This window comes from Nelumbo nucifera, chromosome 4, assembly GCF_055504915.1.
Source record: "Nelumbo nucifera cultivar China Antique chromosome 4, China Antique-T2T, whole genome shotgun sequence".
NCBI classification, from domain to species: domain Eukaryota; kingdom Viridiplantae; phylum Streptophyta; class Magnoliopsida; order Proteales; family Nelumbonaceae; genus Nelumbo; species Nelumbo nucifera.
The window spans coordinates 55046259-55067919 of record NC_142652.1 but is presented as its reverse complement, the minus strand read 5'-3'; the positions used below and the strand labels follow the sequence as shown (position 1 = coordinate 55067919).

The window sequence follows — 21661 nt, the reverse complement described above, 5'->3', positions numbered from 1 at the left end:
TCCACTTCTACCACTATGGCCAGATTGAGCTCCCCGAGCTCCACCTCTAACACCACGACCTCCCCCTCTTGACACTACAAAGGCAAACCTATCAAAGATATTAGAATTCTCTGTGGGCCCAATAGAGATCCTCCGAAGATGGGAAAATACCTCTTCTAGAGACGGAACAGCTGACCCTCCTAGTATTTGTGCTCTCGTTGGTTCATATTCAGATTTCAGTCCTAAAAATCTGGTCACATCTAGTTGTTTTCTCTACTGTTGCTGAATTTTAACATCAAAAGTGAGGGGATGGTACACATTCAACTCACTACGAAGATTCCTCATGCTAGCATAGTACTCCTCAAGACTCCGATTACCCTGTTGCAGATTAAAGTACTCCTGATAAAGCTAATACACTCTAGTGGTGTTGTTTTGTTCCGAATGCAGCTTCTTGGCATGGTCCCAAATCTCCTTGGCTGTATCTAGGAACATGAAATTTACACTGATCATGGGTTCCATACTATTCCATAACCAGGTCATAATCTGTGCATCATCTTGTTCCCAATCACTATACTCATGAGACTTAGTGGAGGGTTTTTCTTCACTTACATGCTTCACTTTCTTCTTAGCTCTAAGAAAGACCTCTACGGATTTCGCCCAAGGCACATAGTTCTCCCCATTCAATTTGATAGAAGTCATCTGAACATTCAGGTAGTCAGTGGGAACCATCACACTAGTTTTGTTTTCGCTGTTATCTCCCATATCTGAAATTTTTTTCTTTGATTCACTTCTCACCACACTGCACACTAGTAAAGAAAACACCTATAGTCACAAACTCAGCAATACCCATCACTGAATTCTTCACTCTCCACACCACAACACTACCACACAACTACCTGAATACACACCATAACACTTGCAACTCACCAACAACTCGATCCACACTGAAATATCCACCTATCTAATCACAAAAACCGACCTGCACTCAACTGTCCACTGCACCACCTGAAACAGCCCTCTTCTCACCATTGATTAGGGGGGCTTTCTACAAACCACTGCAAACACCCACCAACCTACTAACCAGAGGCATAAAAACCTCCAAGAGGAAAGGGCGACCACTCCTTTTCAGCCCTTTTCCCTATCTCCAATAGATGATGAAGAAAAAATAAAAACCCAAGGCTGAATGGCGAGAAAAACAGAATTCTGAGCAGATCTGATTTTGTCACAATGGCTCTGATACCATGATAAAATTCTGATCTGCACTAGAATTCTGTTAGTATTAGTATTAGACTGGTATTAGAAGGGATACTAGAGAGAATAGAAGAAGACAAGAGAAGAGAAATCTGGTTCGAACTAGAGAGCTTAATTGATATTATGTCCCTACTTAAGTATGGGACACATCACTTAACATAAACATTACACATCAGCTATAAACATAAATAAAAAGACTAAATTACCCCTACACAGTCGACACTAACAATGGTTTTGTTATCTTAGACTTAATGTTATGGAAACAGTATAAGCAGTCATTCTCAAGTTAAAGGGTGAAATTTTTCCTGTAGATTTTTTAGTTCCATTGAGTCATTGACAAATCTTCAAATGGCCTAGTGAATGTCATCCATCAACAGGCCTAATGGAGGAAAATTAAACTTAAAAGAAAATCATTGTCCACATGTTTTACTAATTTGAATGTCATCCATTTTTCTATCATCTGGACAATCGGGGGTGAAAGAAAAAGGAGCCTAGTGAAGATGGCTCAACAGCAAGTTACTAGAATCGTGTATTTGCAACTTAAGATGGATAGGTTTCAGGGACAAAAGATTATATTCCATTTTCTTATTATGACAGCTTATTTATTCATAGAAGATGGGGGCTATTGCTCAGTGAAATCAGAACTATCACTGGATAATGGTCCTTGTCTATCTAATAATAAATAGATAGATAGATTGGTATACTGTTTGATATTATTCAGGATAAATCAATATGCCCAAAGTAAATTATCTTGAGAGGTACGTAAAAGGTGAGATATACCATACATGCTTAATCAATCTTTTACTTTTCTCATGGTTTTCGAACTGCCGTTGACCCGGACGATCAGATCGTTTGGCCTGGAAACCGTCCAGGCAACCAGTTCCATTTTACCCCAAACTCGGTCCCTGGCCAAAATCCGTTGAATCAGTTAACGACCCGTTGACCAGGGCGGTCAAACCATCGACCCGTCGACCCATTCAACAGTTTTTGGCCGTTTTTTATTTTTAACTTTTTTTGTCAGAACAGGCCATCTGTTCAAACTGGGCAGTTGAACCGTCGACCCGGAAACCGGTTGCCGGAATGGTTCCGTTTCCAGGTCATTTTTTTTAAATAACGACTTCTCTTTCTTACTAAAGAAGACAAAAAAAAGCCAGGAAAAAATCCATCTCAATTCCTTTCTTGTAGATGTCCTAACATCAGTACATCACAATGAGAACATCATCTCTTAAGCCCTAATCAGATCAATCTGCAATAGTACCGTATTATTGCCCACTGTTGACTCTAATCTCACAAGACCATAATCATATTAATCAATTAGTAAGTAGAAATCTTCATATAAATCCTAGAAAAGCAAGCAAATGAGAAATTGAGAAAAGACAATTCAGTAGCTCAAAAGACATCATCATAAACCCATCCATGAAAAGAATAGTTTCTAGAATATGATACAACATTAGCTACAGAAATATACAAAATATAGGCTCAATTTCCAAAGTAAAAACTATAAAACGCTAATACTTAGTTATTAGACTGGCAGATAAAAGGTAGTGAAGCCAATGATCTATGTGAACCTGTATGAGATGCCACACACAATGCCACGCTGCTCGAGAAAATACAGGTGCCATGCCTTCCACCCATCTGTAAGAAAATGAGTTGCGAAATGTACAGCTTACAATCGCTTCATAACAAATAAGTTAATAACTTAAATGGTACAAAAATTAATAGAATTTACTTTATATAGCCTAATAGCAATGGGTTAACACCAATATATGTGCTTAATCTGTATCTTTTTGCATTAGTTATGAATGAACTAATTAGACATTTACAAGAGATCTCAATATTGTATGTCATTGGCTAATGAAATATATTGATTGATTAAACTAAAGATGGGTTAAATGCAAAGGTAGAAAAATGGAGAAATGCTTTGGAACAGATGTGGTTCAGTCCAATAAAAATCTGTAAAATATTTTCAGATTATAACAAGGAGAGAATAGGAGAAGAAGAAAACAGCAAGTAGAAGAAAAAGAAGAAGAAGATGAAGAAGGGAGTCCACCTGATGCAGGAGCTGAAGAGGCAAAATTGGAATTTTATGAAATTTTATGTATTTCTGTATTTGTTAGACAGTAGGGGTGTTTTTGTCATTTTGCAATTTTTTGTGGGGTCCAATGATAGGGTTTAATTTGTCTAGTTATAGTTTGTTTATGTTTAAAATTTCACAGTTAAGTAGGATTAGAGTTATTGAGTCTTCTTTGAATTGAAATAGGATATGACAACTTAGTTTGAGTCCTACTAGGATTATTGAGTCTAACAGTTAGACTCCTAGGATTATTATGAGTTTAGAGTCTATAAATATGTAAGGACGTTTTACACAAAGGCAATGAAATATATTGAGTTTTCTTCAGCTTATGCTAGCTATGGTGAGTGATTCCCATGCCCTAGAGTGATTCTAGGCACCCTGTGAATGATTCCAGGTATTTTCTCTCTTCTTTCTCTCCCTATTTCTCTCTTATTCCTTCAAGAAGCCATTACAGCCATCAACAGCCATAAAATTCTGATCCATGAATACCATTCAACATTCTCTAAGGACTAGAACTGAGCTGGTCCTACATCAGTTGGTATCAGAACTAACGGTTTATTCACTATGTTCTCACAATGTGACCGATTCTATAGGCCTAGGGTATCTTCTGAACAATCTTACAGGTCTAGAACCAATGATGATGGGTTTTTAAACCATATGAAGGGTCTTTGGTTGACTTATTTGAGAAGATGGTGGAAGAAAATAGATCTAATAATGTTGGCTACAGGAGTAAGTCCACCTCTCTTATCTTTTATTAATCTTACTAAGATTGAACAAATTACAAGTCTGCCGTTAAGTGGGCATCCAGCTCATCAACATAACAGGAAGCATAAAAAGGAATTAAAAGCCCATAGAAAAAAGGCCCATTAGCAAACAAAACAACAAGGAAGAACTAACAATAAGATAGTAATGGGCTAGGACCCATTCGGCCCAGTCTCTCTACAGAAACTAAAAGTTTCAAGGTACGTCAGTGAGCACATTGGAGGGACAAGATATGTGTAGCCAACCACAAATAATTGACATTAAGGCTGAACTGGGTACATAAAATAACCTCTAATTTATATGTCAAAGCAGAAAAATAACTAAATATATGAAGCAAACAAATCAAGACAGAAAAGGAGAAGAGCCAAGAAAGAGCATTCCTACTATTCAATTAATATGATCCATGGTTGGTACTAGTACCTACTAGAACAAAATGAAATCAAGTGAAGCGAAACCTGCATTTAGTCCCTGAATATTTTTTTCCTTGACAATTAGAAACATGTAGGCATAGATCATTCTGTAAAATACCTAGCCAAGGATCTGGTAATGATAGTGGTGCAACATTGCAGTTAATACTTGCTCTAACCATCAATAACCCCACAATATAAAACATTCTAGTACCACTGCTCCACACAATTCATATCAATGTGTTAACAGTGTAAATAGGCCTTAATGGGCCTTGGGTTTTATGGGCTTTATGTTTCTTTTCTTTGTGAGTTGTTATTTTCTTTCTTTTAGTAGTTATTGGGCCTTGGCCATAGTTGTTAGTTGTTTTAGAAGTAGCCGCCCTATTAAGGGATTTTATGTCTTTGTACACTTTATGATAAAGTATCAATAATAAGAGAGGGGGGGCGGCTGTAGAACTTTTTGCCTCACTCCTCAACGTTCTTCTATTTTATTCCCTTCTTTCTTTTTCCTCTTCACAAGAACAGTTATTTCTTTTATCCCCCACTGATAATTCTTGGTCTTTGATTTTTCATCTTGGTATCAAAGGCACTTAAGGTTTCTTGAAGTGCCTTTGATGCAGTCTTGAGATGAGCCAGCTACTTAGATTTTTTGGCAGATCTTCTGTCCAAGGAGGTTTCTTGAAGAAAAGACCAAAGAGAGGAAGGATTAGAGAAGGAAAGAAAGAATACCACTGCAATAGGTAACTTTTTTTCACCTTGAGAGTGGGGCAGTTATGTCTTTTTTCAGCTTCCTAGAGTTTTTTATAGAGGGTGATTCAATCAAGAGGTGTTTCTGGTGCATCTGGTGAGATCGTTAGCTCCTCCAGTTTTTATCGAACCCGGAGGAACCCAAGTTTGATCAAACTTTAGTTTCCCTACTTCAGGTGAGGATTTTCAACTATTTTCATCATATATATACATGTTTTTTATAAAAAATAAATAATATAAAATTTACAAAAATGAAATATAAATAACATATTTATAAATAAATGAATAACATATATATTATCGGATCGGATAGGGTGATCCAAATTCGATCCGATTTTTTAATTGGATCCTATTATCTGATCCGATCCGATCTGATCTGATCTGAAAATCCGAAATGGGGATATCCAAATCTGACAAAATAGCATCAGACTTCAAATTGGATTGGATCATGATCCAATCCATTTGCACCCCTACTAGGAATGTTAGTGAGTCTCTCTAAACTTGAGTAGAAGGCATCTATGCAGGAGGAAATGAAGGGGAAATAGTTGATTTAGTAGAAATGTTTGGACAACCTGTTTTGATATAAAAACTGTAAAAGAAAAAAGGAAATAAAGAGAAGAAAAGGCTTCATCTAAGAAAGAGAGAGAAGAGAGATAGAAGAGAATGGGAGAGATATATTGCTATCAAGCCGTATAGTCATGGTATCATATGGATGTATATGGTCTATTCTTTTTTTACATTAATACAATACCTTTCTCACCAAACATATGATAAGCATAACCCAACTAATAATGCCACAAGACTGTCTATCAATGACATGACCAAAATCATTTTCCAATCTCTTTGATGATTATTCTTATATTCCAACAATTTTCTTGTCACAGTCCACTTTATTTAATCTCAGTTAGGTTTCTTCATTATTATAATCTGATTAAAGGTTAAGAACATGTAACAGAGTAGCAGCAGAGAGATTCGCCGGCCGGTCGTCGCCTGTCTGAATAACAAGGTATTATATGGAGGGAGAGTTTGAAGTAGTGGGAAGGTGGAGAAAGGAAGTCTCGTTCAAAGCAAAACAATACAAACTAGAAGAAGTGAAAATGAGGTCTCAGGTGTTTCTGAAGATAAGAGAAGAAAAAAGAGCCACAGTGTATCTCCAAAGGGAGGTAGCAGCATGGCTGAAAGGTTTCCAAGATGTAGCTTTAGTGTCAAGGAAAACGCAAGCCTGGAAGAACTCAATCAAAATCAATGGAAAGGAGTTTGTAGCTGAACTTCGACTAAATAGGAAGGGCTGGTTTGCAACAGTTTCATGAATGGTTCAGCGAAGGTAGAAGACAAATGATTTGTATCCCCATGGGAAAACAGAGTAAGGGGTGGATGCCGTTAGTAAAGGAGTTGCAGATGTTCTTATAGAGAAATGAAAACAAACCAAGGAACATCCAACCCAACTAAGCACCAGAAAATCAATCACATTTAGTCGGTGAAAAGGAAGTTAAAGGGAAGGAAGATCAAACATACCAGAACTGGCGTAAAAAATATGTGATACTTGCAAACAAAAGAGTAGGCAGTTGAGGATGTGTTGCAGAGAAGATTAAAAGAAAACTGAAAGTGGATGGAAGCTTCGCTCTTCGACTGTAAGGCACTACTAGAACTAGGAGCAGACAATTGGATGGAAGAAATACATGCGCTTCCCATTCAGACTTCTGAAGGAGTAATCGGTGGTGTCCGAATGCGAATCGTGTAGATCAGACAGAAATCTTCCGCATCAAAGTGCTAGGGCTCCCATTTCATCTTTGGTTCCTTGTAAACTTCAAGAAAATCGCAGCTCTGTGCAGCGGAGTCCTGGAGGAAGTGGACGTATCCAATATGAGTGCAGCTTCGATGAAACTGGGGGGAGTTAAAGTAGATTCAATACCGAGAACAGTGAGATTGGAGGTAGGCGACACACATGCGGTGGTATAGTCTGGTTGCTGTCGTCGGTGGAGGAGAGACTCTGTAGAAGCCTGCATGAGGTAGAAGATGATGACGTGGCAAACGTCAAAAATGGGAGAAGCATGGAGGAGAAGTCTGACCGTTTTTACAAGGAGAAGGAAAACGGGCACTGTAGATTCGAAAGAGGACGGTCAGAATTCTAAAGGAGGATTAGAATTCAGATCAAGGAGTTAAGAAAAAGTCTTATGCTGACATGGCAGCTGGAGGGGGCAGAAATAAGGGAAAATTTTTTGAAAGGGCGCCAAAATTGGACCCAGGGTCTAAACCAGTCAAACCAGACATTTTAAGTAGGTCACATGACCACTTAAAATCACATGTGCACAGGCCGGCCCAAAGGTTTGGAGACGGTTGCTGGGGTCTATCATCGTCCAAATCGATCCTGCAACCTCCTCTATTGCAGCGGTTGTGAAAAACTTTTTCAGAACCCCTCTGAAAGCATCCGGCGACGCTGGAGTAGGAACTGACCGGTCAGAGAGCAACTGGAAATGGATGCCGATTGCGAAAACAAACTCCACAACCCCAGACAAGCCGAACCCGAAATTTAACAGTCCGGGTGTGAAGACTCTAAGAAAGAAGACGATTGGGAAGATCCAAGGCAAGAAGATGTTTGGCACGATGAAAGCAGCATTGGAAGTGTTTCACCCACTAAAACTTACAATCTGTGGAATGATGAGATAATAGGGACGCAAATACTGTTTGAAGAACCCTCTAGAACCTTTGTGTTGTCTCCAGAAAAAGAAATAGAGGTGAGACTTGCCTCATCCCCTAAGGTGGACCTAGATGTAGCCGACAGTGATCCAAGAGAAATACTTAGGGAGACACAACTTCAGGATATCCAAGATAGAGAACCGGAAATCAGCACTATCCGAAGCACAAATACACAAGAGGAACAGAGCTTAGATGCTATCCCAGCATTACCTGCCAAGGACTCTCAATCAGCCAGCTTCGATCGAAGGAAGGATTTGGACTTGTCGAACCAGGGAACCCCTACACCTTTATCTCCTGTTCCATCTTCCTTTCCTTTGCTTCCTTCTAAAGAGGTCTCTAATTTGTTCTTGGCTACCTGTGCAGGTCCTGTCATAACCCCACCTACTATGGAACTCTCAATCCGAAGTGCCACAATTTTGGAGCCAAAGAATCTGCTGGGAGACAGAGTAGAGGAGGAGAGGGCTAGGTTTGTATCATTAATCCTGGAAGTTCTAGCTGACCCAACCCTAGGTATGGATGGTGCTAATGCTAGCCTAAACCCACTCCTTACCCAGACAAAGCAAACCCAGAACAAGACCCTGGAGGGGCCAAAGGAAGATGGGCAGGAAGGAAAGGAGGGGTTAAAAGGAGATAGGATGGGTGGTACAAAGGCAGAGAAGGAAAGAAAGTTTACCTGAGAAAAAAGAGTAAGCAAAGGAAAAGGAAAATGAATGAGATTGAGAAGCTTAAGAGTGGAATAAATTATGAGGAGGAGAATGAGAAGAAAAGAAGAGGGGAGTGTTGAGAAGGACCAACCCAGGGGTGTCACAAATCACTAAGATGAAAATAATAAGTTGGAACGTAAGAGGATTAGGAAGTGCCAAGAAGAGAAGGTTAATCGGGAATGTTTTCAGGAAAGAAAAAAAAAAGACTTGAGCATGATTCAAGAAACCAAATTATTAGAGCTGAATAGAAGGTCGATAAGGAGCATTTGGGGAGCCAGGGATTTGAGCTGGTCATATACACCCTCGTTGGGAGCTTCAGGGGGAATTCTGACCATATGGAGGAATGAGGAAATGGAATGTGTGGAAGAATTGATTGGCCAGTATTCAATCTCCCTAAAAATTAAAAGAAAGTCGGACGGAAGTGAATGGGCTTTAACAAATGTGTATGACCCTAATTCCTACAAAGAAAGAGAAGCTTTCTGGGAGGAATTATGTGCCATCAGGGAATTGTGGGATGGCCCGTGGTGTGTGGGGGGTGATTTTAATGTCATCAGATATTCGGGGGGAATCAAACAACCCGAACCAGGGATTTACTACTAGTATGAGGAAATTCAATAGCCTAGTAGATTCTCTGGAATTAAGAGACCCCCCCCCTTGCTTCAGGTGGATTATACTTGGTCAAACTTTCAATCCCCCCCCCCCAACCTGCCCCAAACTAGACAGATTTCCTGAGTGGGAAGAAATGTGGGGATCCTTGATAGCAAGAGGCTTACCTAGAGTTACCTCAGACCATTGCCCTATTTGTATCGAGAAAGAAATCCCAGGGGGAGGCCCTTCTCTTTTTAGATTTGAGAACATGTGGTTTGAAGACCAGGCTAAAGGAGTGGTGGGAGGCACTCAGACCTTTGGGGAGGTTAAAAATGGTAGGTTTCTCCAGAAAACTGAAGAGGCTAAAAGAAAAAATAAAAGAATGGAATAACGCCCATTTCGGAAGGGTAGAGGAAATAAAAGATAACTTGGTGAAAAGGATTGAGGAGCTAGATAGGAAAGAGGCTCTCAAAATCATTTCAGAAGATGAAAGAGGGGAAAGATGGAATCAAAAGTAAAAACTAGAAGAGATAGTACAAAAGGAGGAGATTTGTTGGAGACAGAAATCAAGGTGCTAGTGGCTTGCAGAGGGGGATGGGAACACTAAGTTTTTTCACTCTCTTGCAATTGGAAGGAAAAAGAACTTAATCCTGAGTGTGGAGGAAGAGGGACAAGTGGTAAGAGAAAGTCAAGGGATTACAAGGATTTTTGTAAATCATTTTAAAGAAATTTTCTCAAGCCCACACAGAGTGTTGCCAGAATTGCTAGAGATGGAAGGGGCTGTTCTATCAGAAGAACAATCTCATGCCTTAGAAAGGAGATTTTCTCTGCAAGAAATCAAGGAAGCTATTTTTTCAATGGACAGATCTAAAGCCCCTGGGCCGGATGGCATCCCCATTGCCTTCTATCAAGAGTGTTGGGATATGGTGAAATCAAACATCCTGGAAGTCTTTAATGAATTTTTCTCCAAAGGGAGGTATCACCAAGAGCAAATGCCACATTTATCACTTTGATTCCAAAGAAGAGGGAGGCCAAAACTCCTAAAGACTTTAGACCAATAAGTCTCATTGGGAGTGTTTACAAAATTCTGTCAAGGGTTTTAGCAGAAAGACTAAAAAAGGTGTTACCCTCGATCATCTCTCCTTTTCAATGAGCTTTTGTAGAAGGAAAGAAGATTGTGGATCAAATCTTGGTGGCTAATGAATGCGTAGGGGAAAGAAGAAAGGGTAGAGAAAATGGGCTGGTTTGTAAGGTAGATATAGAAAAAGCCTATGACTTGGTTAATTGGGAAGTCCTAAAAGTTTTAGAAAGACTCGGATTCGGAGATAGATGGAGGGCTTGGATCAAAGGATGTTTAAGTTCAGATCACTACTCAATCCTAATCAATGGTACAATAAATGATTTCTTCCTGGCCAGGAGAGGAATTATTCAAGGTGACCCCCTATCCCCATTTTTTTTACCCTAGTGGCAGAAGTGTTAAGTAGAAAGGTGGCAAAAGTTGATGCTCAAGGCCTCACCAGAGGGTGGATGGTAAGTAGAAACCGAGTGATTGTTACCCATCTCCAATTTGCAGATGACACCATATTTTTTTGTAAAGGAAACAATGAGGACTTGGTGGAAAATTTGAGGTTGCTACAAAATAATTTTGTGGGAGTAACAAGGTTGAGGATAAATTGGACCAAAAGTGGAATTGTAGGGGTCAATTTGGAGGAAGGAGAACTAATAAGATTTGCGGACATTTTGGGGTGTGAGATCAGAAGCTGGCCTATTAGTTACCTAGGTTTATCCTTGGGAGGAAATCCCAAATCAGCTGGTTTCTGGAAACCAGTGTTAGAAAGGTTTGATAGGAAGTTAGCCCTTTGGAAGAGGAGTTACATTTCTTTGGGTGGAAGAATAACCTTGATTAGAGCCACTCTGCCAAACCTCCCCACCTATTTCCTTTCAACTTTTAGAATCCCTTCCAAGGTAGCAAAGTGCTTAGAGAAGTATATGAGAGATTTCCTATGGGGCCCAGGAGAGGAAGGGAAGGATCACTTGATCAAGTGAGAGCAAGTTAGTAAACCCAAGGAACAAGGGGGTTTGGGAATTGGGAACATCCTTTTAAGGAACACAGCTCTACTTGGTAAGTGGCTTTGGAGGTTTCCCTTTGAGGGCGACAAATTGTGGCACAAAGTGATTGAGAGCATTCATGGGGTGGCTGGAAATGGCTGAGATGCAATAGTTTCCCTCACAAGTCTTCAGCTTCTCCTTGGAAAGCAATTCATGAAATCTACCATACTTTCCTCAATTCCATCTGGTTCGATGTGGGACAAGGTAATAGAATTCTGTTTTGGGAAGATCTATGGGTAGGGGAAACCCCACTAAAAGACCAATTCCCTTATCTCTTTGCGCTATCTAACCTTAAGGAGGAAGCTATGTCCATGTTGGGATCACCGTGTCCAACTGGTGTGAACTGGAATTTGGACTTTAGAAGGGGCTAAGGGAGAATGAGTGTGAATCCTTAATCCGTTTGTTGGACCTCTTAGGGTACTTGGACCCTTCATTGCAAGACTCTAGAATCTGGGTAGGCTCTCTAGATGGCCTCTTTTCTTGCTCCTCTTTCTTCAAAGTACTTGTTTCCCCCAACCCTCTAGGTGGCATTTTTCCTATGAAAGAAATTTGGTACAAGCCTATTCCCCCGAAGATCCAAGCTTTCTGCTGGGAAGTATTCGTTAGTAAGGTAAACACTTGTGATATGCTGCAGAAAAGAAGGCTATATATTTGCCTTTCTCCTCATGTGTGTTCACTGTGCAAGGAAAGTGGTGAGACTCTTTCTCATTTAATGATATCCTGTTCTTTTGTGCATCGAATTTGGGAATTCTTTTGTACTCTCTTTGGCTGCAGGCGGGTTCCCCCTCAAGATGTGCAGGACTCTTCAACCATGATTTCTTGAGACAAAGAAAGAAAAGAGGGATGGTAATGTGGAAAGCAACAAAGGCAGCAATTTACTGGGTAACATGGGAAGAGAGGACCAACAGAATCTTCTTGGAGAAAAGTAGAACAATAGAGGAAGTGATTGATAGTATAAAGGTGAAAGTAGCCCATTGGGTAAAACCCTTGGACTGCTTTCAAGTCTTTTCAGCCGCAGATATTCTAAGAACATGGTCCGAAGTAGCACAATCTTCAAGAGTAAGAGATAAAGTAAGGCTGGAGTGGAAACCACCTGAAGGCAATAAAGTAAAGCTGAATTTTGATGGGTGCTCAAATGGAAATCCAGGCATCTCAGGAATAGGAGGAGTATTAAGAAACTCTGACAAGAGGATATTGGGTATGTTCTCAGGACCGATTGGCAATGGAAACTCGCTGAAGGCTGAACTATTGGCATTACTACAAGGGTTAAAGCTAGACAAACAACTAGGATGCAGACATGTTGAAGTGGAAGGGGACTCAAAAGTAGTAATTTCATGGGCAACAAATAGCAGCCACACCCCATGGACGTTTAAACATGTGATTAGGGAAGTGGAGAAGATTGAAAAGGAGGTTGAGGCTGAATTTAAATAGGTCCGAAGAAGTGCAAATGGGATAGCTGATGGATTAGCAAAACAAGAGGCATTGAGACAGCAATTATTTTGGGCTACACTGTAATGAGGGGTGAATAGAGTGATTAAAGGGGATCAGCAGTCCCATCATCAAGTTGTATAAACTGCTTACAATCTGAATTTTAATAAAATACATATTTACTAATCAAAAAAAAAAAAAAAAGAGAATGGGAGAAGCTCAGAATAAGGTCTAGCTATATATTCATAAATAAAAGAGAGTACAAAGACAAGTATGCCCTTAGTAAGTCGGCTACTTGTGAGAACTTAAAAACACTCTTAACATAAAAACATAAACTAATGGGCCTAAGGCCCAATAACTCACTAACTATGCTATGTAAATAAAAAGCATGTTATATCAGCCCAAAACTCAACACTCCCCCTCAAGTTGGGAATAAATGTTACACATTCCCAACTTGCGTACATCATGCTCCAGCTTGTTTCTTGCAGCTCCTTTTGTAAGAACATCAGTAAGCTACAAGTCAGATTCAACATATGGCAAGCAAACTTCTCCGGATGTCACCCTTTCCCTTATAAAGTGTTTATCCATTGGCAAAAGGAGAAAATACAAGGTTTGAGATTCTCCAAGTATGTACTTCTCTCTCCAGGGTCTCCACTAGTCCACTTTCTCTTTTTATTCATCTAAATCAGACCTAGTTTAGATGAAGCAGTTTTATTTCACCCTCTTATTCCAAACAATTGAGGTTACAAATCGGGCTTCTAAGCCATTTCACATGATTGGAGCTACCACCTCTTACCATGAACCTTGATTCACGTTACCCATTTTGTTATTCAAAAGTTAGGATTCAAATTGCAATGAAAATTTAAACAATATGACAGTACTAATGAGTATTCCCAAGCTCTGGTTTTTTTATTCTCTTTTTTTGTTTTTGTGATTCTTCCTCAAGTGAAGTAAAAACTGAAACATATCTAAACATATAAAAACATGTAAAAACTTGTTTCGAGGGAAGACTCGCAACTAAACTTGACATAAACTATAAGCTAGGACTTAATGATAATTTCCCCAGTTTAGTGAGTTTACCCAGTGCATGGAGGTCCAGTGCTATTGTCTGAACAATTAAAACTCCCCCGAGATACATAAACTTGCCTGGAAATCAAATGATATGAAATTGATATTTGAAATGGAATTATCAAAATAGGCTTTAGGTGTACATAAAAGGAAAGCATCACAAAATAACCCTTTACCGGTGGACCTTCACTGTTTTATTTCGCAGGGTAATACGATGATGCACCTCAGATAGTTCAGGATCCAATGCAGGCTGTGAAATCTCCAAACCTTCAGATATCATTATCTCCAAGAACCTGAAAAGCTAACCAATGGAGAACTCTAGCAGAAATTGATGCAAAAATTTATGGTGAAAAAAATAAACACTACAAGAATATGAACAAGGTAATACTATCATCAGAAGGAAGGATAACTGGAAAAAACAAATTTCAAGTCTTCAACTGTACAGTGAAGTCAGGAACACAGAAACCTCCAATATTTGTATTTTGAAAATGCAAGTAGAAACAAGATCACAAAAATTAGAGATCATATTTCTAATTGAGAACATATCCATCTTCACTCAATTTCACATCTTTACATGTTGCACTAGATAAGTGGGAATTACAATGTTATTGTAGAGATACTGAACCGAATGCACCTTAGTTCTTTTCTTCTCTTTATCCCATACTTCACTCCAGGTGGAGGGGTTGCCACAGTAAAATTTTTATTAAACAATGGGTAAAATATAAAAACCTCCCCTGTAATACAGTCAATCAACAGTCCATCAATCGGCTGAACAGTTAATCAATAAACAGCCAATCAGTAGGGCAGTCGAACAGTAGATGACCAGAACCTCTTTTAACTTCAGATGATAGTCTCTCTGTAAACCATAACTCCCTCTACGAACCTCAAATGATAGCCTCTCTACAGTCGAGCAGACAAGGGGTGCAACTTCTGGGCTGGAAGATGAAAAGTCTCTGTAACTTCTGGGTTGAACTGAGTACACCAGATTAGCAGTTCGATGGAGACAGCTCTGGAAGATGAAAAGTCTATAACTTCTGGATCGAACTGAATACAACAGCTTAGCATTTCGAGGGATGCAGCTCTAGGAGATGGAGAGACCATCTACACGACATTGAATAGTAGGTTTGCTTGACACCACCCTTCAGACCTGGACGACTTGCTTTGATACCATGTTGAGCAAGAGCAAGAGAAGAGAGGAGAGTCAAGTGGACTGAAAACCCTCCAGAATACAGGGGGCGAGTGTAAGAGATATTATTTATACTGGCCCAGTCATATAATATAAAAATGGGAGAAATTACAACAGTACCCTTGCGGTACTAAACCTGAGTACACAAAACAACTGTCAACACCTTTCATTTCTTTCCCATACACTCCTGGAGGTAGAGACATATAGACCTCTTCATGCAGTTCTCCATTCAAAAAGGCATTTTTAACATCAAACTGGTGTAGGGGCCAGTCAAAAGTAGCTGCTAGAGAAAGTAAAGCCCTGACTTAAGTCATCTTAGCTACAGGAGCAAATGTCTCAAGATAGTCAATGCCATACATTTGGGTGTAACCCTTAGCAACCAACCGAGCCTTAAACCTCTCAACAGAGCCATCAGAGTGATATTTAATAGTAAACACCCATTTACAACCCACTGGTTTCTTCCCTTCCGACAAGTCCACAATATCCCAGGTATGATTCTTATGCAATGCATCAAGTTCGGTCATCATAGCTTCCCTCCATTCAGCTTGAGATAAAGCTTCCGGTACAAACCTGGGTATCACATGGGAAGAAACAGAGGCAAGAAAAGAGTAGTAGGAAGGGGAGAGAAGGTTGTAAGATAAGTGTTTGGAGATACAATGGGCTGTACACTTCCGCTTGCCCTTGCGAAGAGCAATAGGAAGGTCAAGGTCTGGAACAGTATGAGATGGGTCAGTAGAGGGCTGACCTGTTTCCTCAGGAATGATGGGAGTGGCAAGATGCTCTTCTGAAGGAGTGGAAACAACCTGCACATATCTGAATCTCTGCCTTTGGTACCACCTTTGGAGAGCAGAAGCAGAAGCAGAAGCAGGAGGGGGAGCAGGGACATCAAGGGTAGGTCCAGTGGAAGAGGTGGACACCCCATGATCGGACTCACAAGGGATAGGAAGAGGAACAGCTGGAGATATAGCAAAGTATCATCAGATTTCTCCCCCTTAGGAGGAATACTAAAGAAGGGAGTCAACTCTGCAAAGATGACATCCCGAGATACAAAGCAGGTGCCACGAACTGGATCAAAACAGCAATAACCCTTCTGTGTGGAAGCATATCCCAGAAACACGCACTTATGAGTCTTAGGTTCAAACTTGTGCCTTTGGTGACTATGAATATGCACATAGCAAGTACACCCAAACACACGGAGAGGAAGAGAAAAGAGATCCTCATCCGGGAAGAAAAGACTAAAAGGGGTTTTAAAGCCAAGGACCCGGGAGGGCATACGGTTGATCAGAAAGGTAGCAGTAAGAACAGCATCTCCCCAAAACTTTATAGGAACATGGGATGCAAATAAGAGGGATCTGGCAACCTCAACCACATGCCTGTTCTTTCTTTCCGCCACCCCGTTTTGTTGTGGAGTGTAGGAACAAGAACTTTGATGAATAACCCCAAAAGTTTCAAGATAGGTGGAGAGGGTTCTCTCAAAATACTCCTTAGCATTGTCAGAGCGGAATATTTTGATACGGGTATTAAACTGGGTGAAGATGAGTTCATGAAAATTTTTCACAATAGCTGGTACTTCATCCCTGGATTTCATGAGATAAATCCAAGTGTAACGTGAATAATCATCAATAAAAAGGATAAAGTACCTGTAACCCCCCATGGTTGGCATGTGATATGGCCCCCACACATCAGAGTGAACAATATGGAAAGGAGAAAATGATCTTTTATTGCTAATTGAATAGGAATGTCTACAATGCTTTGCCAGCTCACATGATTCACAATGAAGACTCGATAAAGACACTCCTTTAAACATATCTGGGAATAGATGACTCAAAGCAGAAAAGGACAAGTGACCAAACCGAAAATGACATAATAAAATTTTGTTAACAGACTCTGACACGACTGACTCTAAGGCAACTCCATGAGGTGGTCCCAAAGCTTGATCAGGTGTGTCCAGCAAGTATATTTCGTTCGCCTCATGGCCACTCCCAATCATCCCCCGAGACTACAGGTCCTAAAAAACACAATGAGTGGGAAAGAAAGTTATGCTGCAATTCATTGACTTTGTTAAGCTACTAACAGATAAGAGGTTTGTGTTAAGCTTAGGGACATGAAGAACAAAAGATAAGAACAGGGTATCAGAGGTCTTTATATCACCTTTACCAGAGATGAGGGCAAGGGACCCATCGGCAAGGGATATTTCTCTTTCCCAGAGAGGAGGTGATATGAGCAAAACAGGTTAGATAGGCTGGTCATATGGTCTGATGCACCGGAATCAATAATCCAATGGATTTTATGATTACCTGAAGCTAAAGCATGATTCGCAGAAGCACGAGTACCTGAGTGAGCAAAAGCCGATGAAGATGGTGTACTGTTGGAAGGGTGAGTTGAAGAAACCGTAGCTTCCAGGTGATTTAGGAGCCTCCCATACTTCTCAAAATCTAGCTTCATTGCAGCCAACTGCTCAATAGTTGATTTTTCTTCACTTTCCTTACTTCCCCCTTCAGGCACTGTAGCAGCATTAGCAATCTTGGATTTTCCCACCTGACTGCCCTTCTTAGGGTTATTATTGTTCTTAAACCTATCAGGAAGAAGTTCAGGATGAAGCTTCTAGCAGGTGTCCTTTGTATGCCGTGGTTTCTTGCAATATTCACACATCTGCTCTCTTTTCTCAATAGGGCCCTTCCGTTTCCTTCCCGCATGTGCAAAATGTTCTGTAGATGGACTCAGCAACTGCACCTGCCGCCTACTCTCCTCACTACTTATCATAGCATATGCCTGTGAAAGAGTAACCTCATCCCTGGCCAAAATGTTCTGTCTGATAATATCAAACTCAGGGTTGAGTCCAGTGAGAAACTCAAACACCCTATTTCTCTCCACTAGCTTTCTATACATTTCAGCATCCTTTTTACTCTCCCATACCACTGTCTCCATAACATCAATTTCCTGTCATAGGGATTTTAGTATAGAGTAGTAGATTGCCACACTCTTCTCCCCCTGTCTCAGGTTCTTCACATCACTTTTCAATTTGTATGCTCTGGCTACATTCAATTTCTGTGAATAGGCCTCAGTTACACTGTCCCATATCTCCTTAGCCGAAGACATCCAAAGATAGTGCTGGCTTATATGGGGTTGCATAGAGTTGACTAACCATCCTATAACAGTATAGTTCTCTTGCATCCATCTTTCAAATTCAGGGTCTGTCTCTTTGGGTTTCACCTTGCTGCCTGTGAGATACCCGAGTTTTCCTCTACTACAAACATAGATTTTTATAGATTGTGCCCAAGCAAGATAGTTCGTCCCATCTAGCTTAATTGTGGTAACACCAGTCAAAACGGAATCTACTGAAGCAGGTCCAGAAACTGGCACCTGCTTGAACTCACTTTCGTATGCCTCCATTAATCAAACGGAAATCAAAGAACAGAAAATTTTGACCATGTAAACTTACTTTAAGTCAAACCAGAACTTGGGTGCTTGAAAAACTAGGGTTTTGCTCCGTCTAGCAGATGGGAGGAAGAGAGAAGACACTATCGCACCTATCAGACTAACCCAAACTCTTCCAAACCTGAACCGCCCTCCTTTAGCAGTCACAAGACAGCATCACTTCTTGGCAAAATCTAGCCAGAACTAAACTCTCCAAACCCTTCTATCAACTAGGCAAGTGATTCTCTATACTATAGAGAACCTATCTCTCCATACACTCTCTTGACTTTAGAGTGTACAAGAATAGAAAAAAGAAGGAAGAGGAACTGAACCTGCTCTGATACCAAGATGTAAATTAGTCCTCTAATATCAAGATTAAACTTAGTGATTAGCAGAATAGAACAGATCTGAATAACTGTATAAGAGAGGAAGATGGCGAAGAGAAGAGGAAAGAGAAGAAGAAGTCGAATTAATCACCCTTCTCCTCTAACCCTATTTTATTAATCTCTAAAAAATTGATGATGACAAGTATACCCTTAAGTGGGCGGCCAGCTTGGCAGTTACATAAAGAAAAGAAAATAAGAACAAATAACAGGCCCATTAAGTGAGGCCTATCAACATAAAATAAAAGATAAAATAAAGGATATCACACAAAAGGCTGTTAGGGCCCATTTGGCCTAGTCTCTTTACATAAGGATCCTCTCTGCAGCTTCAAAGTGAGTTGTCCTAGGATTGTGCATGAACTGACTAAGGACACCCACTGCATAAGCAATATCAGGCCTGGTCATAGACAAATACAAGAGTCTCCCAACGAGTCTCTGAACTTCTTCACATCTTTCAAAAACTCTCCCTGACTGTCTCCCAGTTGATGATTAGATTCAATTGGTGAGTCAATTGGTTTTACCCCCAACTTGCTTGTATCTTCTAGTAGATCTAGTACATATTTCCCTTGGGAAATAAAGATTCCCTTGTGAGAGCGAGCAACTTCAATTCCAAGGAAATAACATAAGGGGCCTAGATCTTTCACCCCAAATTGAGTGGCTAAGAATTTTTTTAGTCTCCGTATTTCAGCCTCCCAATCTCCTGTGATCACTATGTCATCCACATAAACAATTAGAGTTGCAATTTTCCCTTCACCTTTTTTCACAAATAAAGTGTGATCTGACTGGCATTGTTTGAACCACATCTGTTGAACTGCTAAGTGGAACTTACTAAACCAAGCCCGAGGTGATTGTTTTAACCCATATAAAGATTTTTTAACCTGCACACTTTTTGTTCACTGCCTTTGGCACAAAAACCTGGAGGTTGGGTCATGTACACTTCCTCTTCCAAGTCACCATTCAAGAAAGCATTTTTTATGTCCAATTGGTGAAGTTCCCAGTCAAGATTTGTTGCCAATGAGAGAAGAATCCTGATAGAGTTCATCTTGGCTACTGGAGCAAAAGTCTCTGCATAGCCCACTCCATATACCTGTGTAAAACCTCTTGCTACCAGTCTAGCCTTATACCTTTCAACAATTCCATCAGCCTTGTGTTTCACTGTGAACACCCACTTGCAACCCACTGGTTCCTTCCCTTCAGGAAGATCAACTCCCAAGTGCCATTTTTGTGTAATGCATCAATTTCTTCCTGCATTGCATCAATTTCTTCCTCTCTTCTGCCACATTCTTAGGAACGGGGACACTGTCCACAGAAGAGAGGAATGCACGGAATGAAGGTGAAATGTGATCATAGGACACAAAATTAGAGATAGGATGATTAGTGGTACAAGATCTAACACCCTTTCTCTTAGCAATAGGAACATCAAGATCATTGATGACAGGGGAATCAACATTGAGAGGAACAGGCATATCAATAGGAGCAAGTGTACCTGGCTGATGAGAAGGATCTGCCTCTGGCGAATCCGATGATGTTGGTTGCATAGTGTCAGGTTCCACGGCTCTTGAACTCTGCTGGATTTTATGGCGACGATGAAAAACACAAAATGGAGGAGGATCGGGTAAAGGAGGTAGTTGAGTTTGAGCCGCCTGTTTCTCCTCAACCCTACTCTCCCCCTGAGGAGAAACCGAGAAGAAATGTTGATTCTCAAAGAAGGATACATCAATGGAGACATAGTACTTGCGAGAGGTAGGATCATAGCAACGATACCCCTTTTGAGATAAAGGGTAACAAAGGAAAACACAAGGAATAGCCCGAGGATCAAGCTTACCTCGAGTAGGGGACAAGTTATGGACAAAGCAACGACACCCAAAAACATGCATTGGAATGGTGGACAACGGAGCTGTAGGAAACAAAAGCTTATGTGGGGCCTTATACTCTAGTAACCGAGATAGCATACGGTTGATGATGTATGTAGCACACAAAACTGCATCCATCCAAAAATGTTTTGGCACATTTATATGAACTAATAAGCCACGAGCTACTTCGAGAAGGTGAGGGTTCTTTCGTTCAACAATACCGTTTTGTTGGGGTGTCCTAGCACAAGAGCTTCGTTGAAGTGACCCACTCGAAGCAAAAAACTCCCTGAGATCACTATGGAAGTATTCCTTCGCATTGTCCAACTGGAAGATATGGATTTCAGTTTGGAACTGAGTGAACACCATGTTGAAAGTCTTTCACAATTTTTGGCACTTCATCTCTAGATCGCATAGGGTAAACCCAAGTGTATCTAGAGTAATCATCAATCAAGGTAATGAAGTACTTATATCCAGCCTCTGTAGGTAGAGTAACAGGGCCCCAAACATCAAAATAAACAATATGAAATGGAAATTCAGATCTTTTATTTCTCAAAGGAAAAGAACTTCTGCAATGTTACTCAATTGACATGTCTGACACTGTAACTGACTCACTGACAAGGACTCAAACAACTTTGGGAACATAACTTTTAATGACTCAAAAGAGAGATGACCAAGACGACTGTGCCATAAATAAGTTTGACTCTCACTAGACAAACTCATGGACTCTGTAGCCACAAGACCAGCTTTATTCTTCAACACGTAGAGACCATCCACCATGCTTCCTCTACCAATCGTCTTCCCCAGGGCCAAATCCTGAAACACACATGAAGACGGAAAGAAAGTGATTGAACAGTTCAAGGAGTAAGTTATACTACTAATGGACAGCAAATTTATAGGTAATTTCGGAACATGCAGTACATTAGAAAGGGTAAGGCCGAGTGGGAGAGGTATAGTACCTTGGCCAGCTATGGTAGAGAAAGAACCATCAGCTAGTCTCACCTTATCTCT

General features: G+C 40.4%; 1 protein-coding gene across 5 annotated transcripts in view; it reads right to left on the bottom strand.

The window, feature by feature from the left end:
• The window catches only part of LOC104610123 (uncharacterized), an 84172-nt gene that overhangs the window by 37759 nt on the left and 24752 nt on the right, over window positions 1-21661 (bottom strand). For 4 of the 5 annotated variants that reach the window (XM_010276610.3, XM_010276609.3, XM_088904299.1 and 1 more), the window contains 3 exons: window positions 13991-14107; window positions 13827-13892; window positions 2799-2865 (listed from right to left, as the gene is read on the bottom strand). In XM_010276610.3, coding sequence (XP_010274912.1) covers window positions 2799-2865; window positions 13827-13892; window positions 13991-14107 — 250 coding nt within the window. The remainder of the gene's footprint in view (window positions 1-2798; window positions 2866-13826; window positions 13893-13990; window positions 14108-21661) is intronic. The other variant, XM_088904298.1, reaches the window with a different exon arrangement.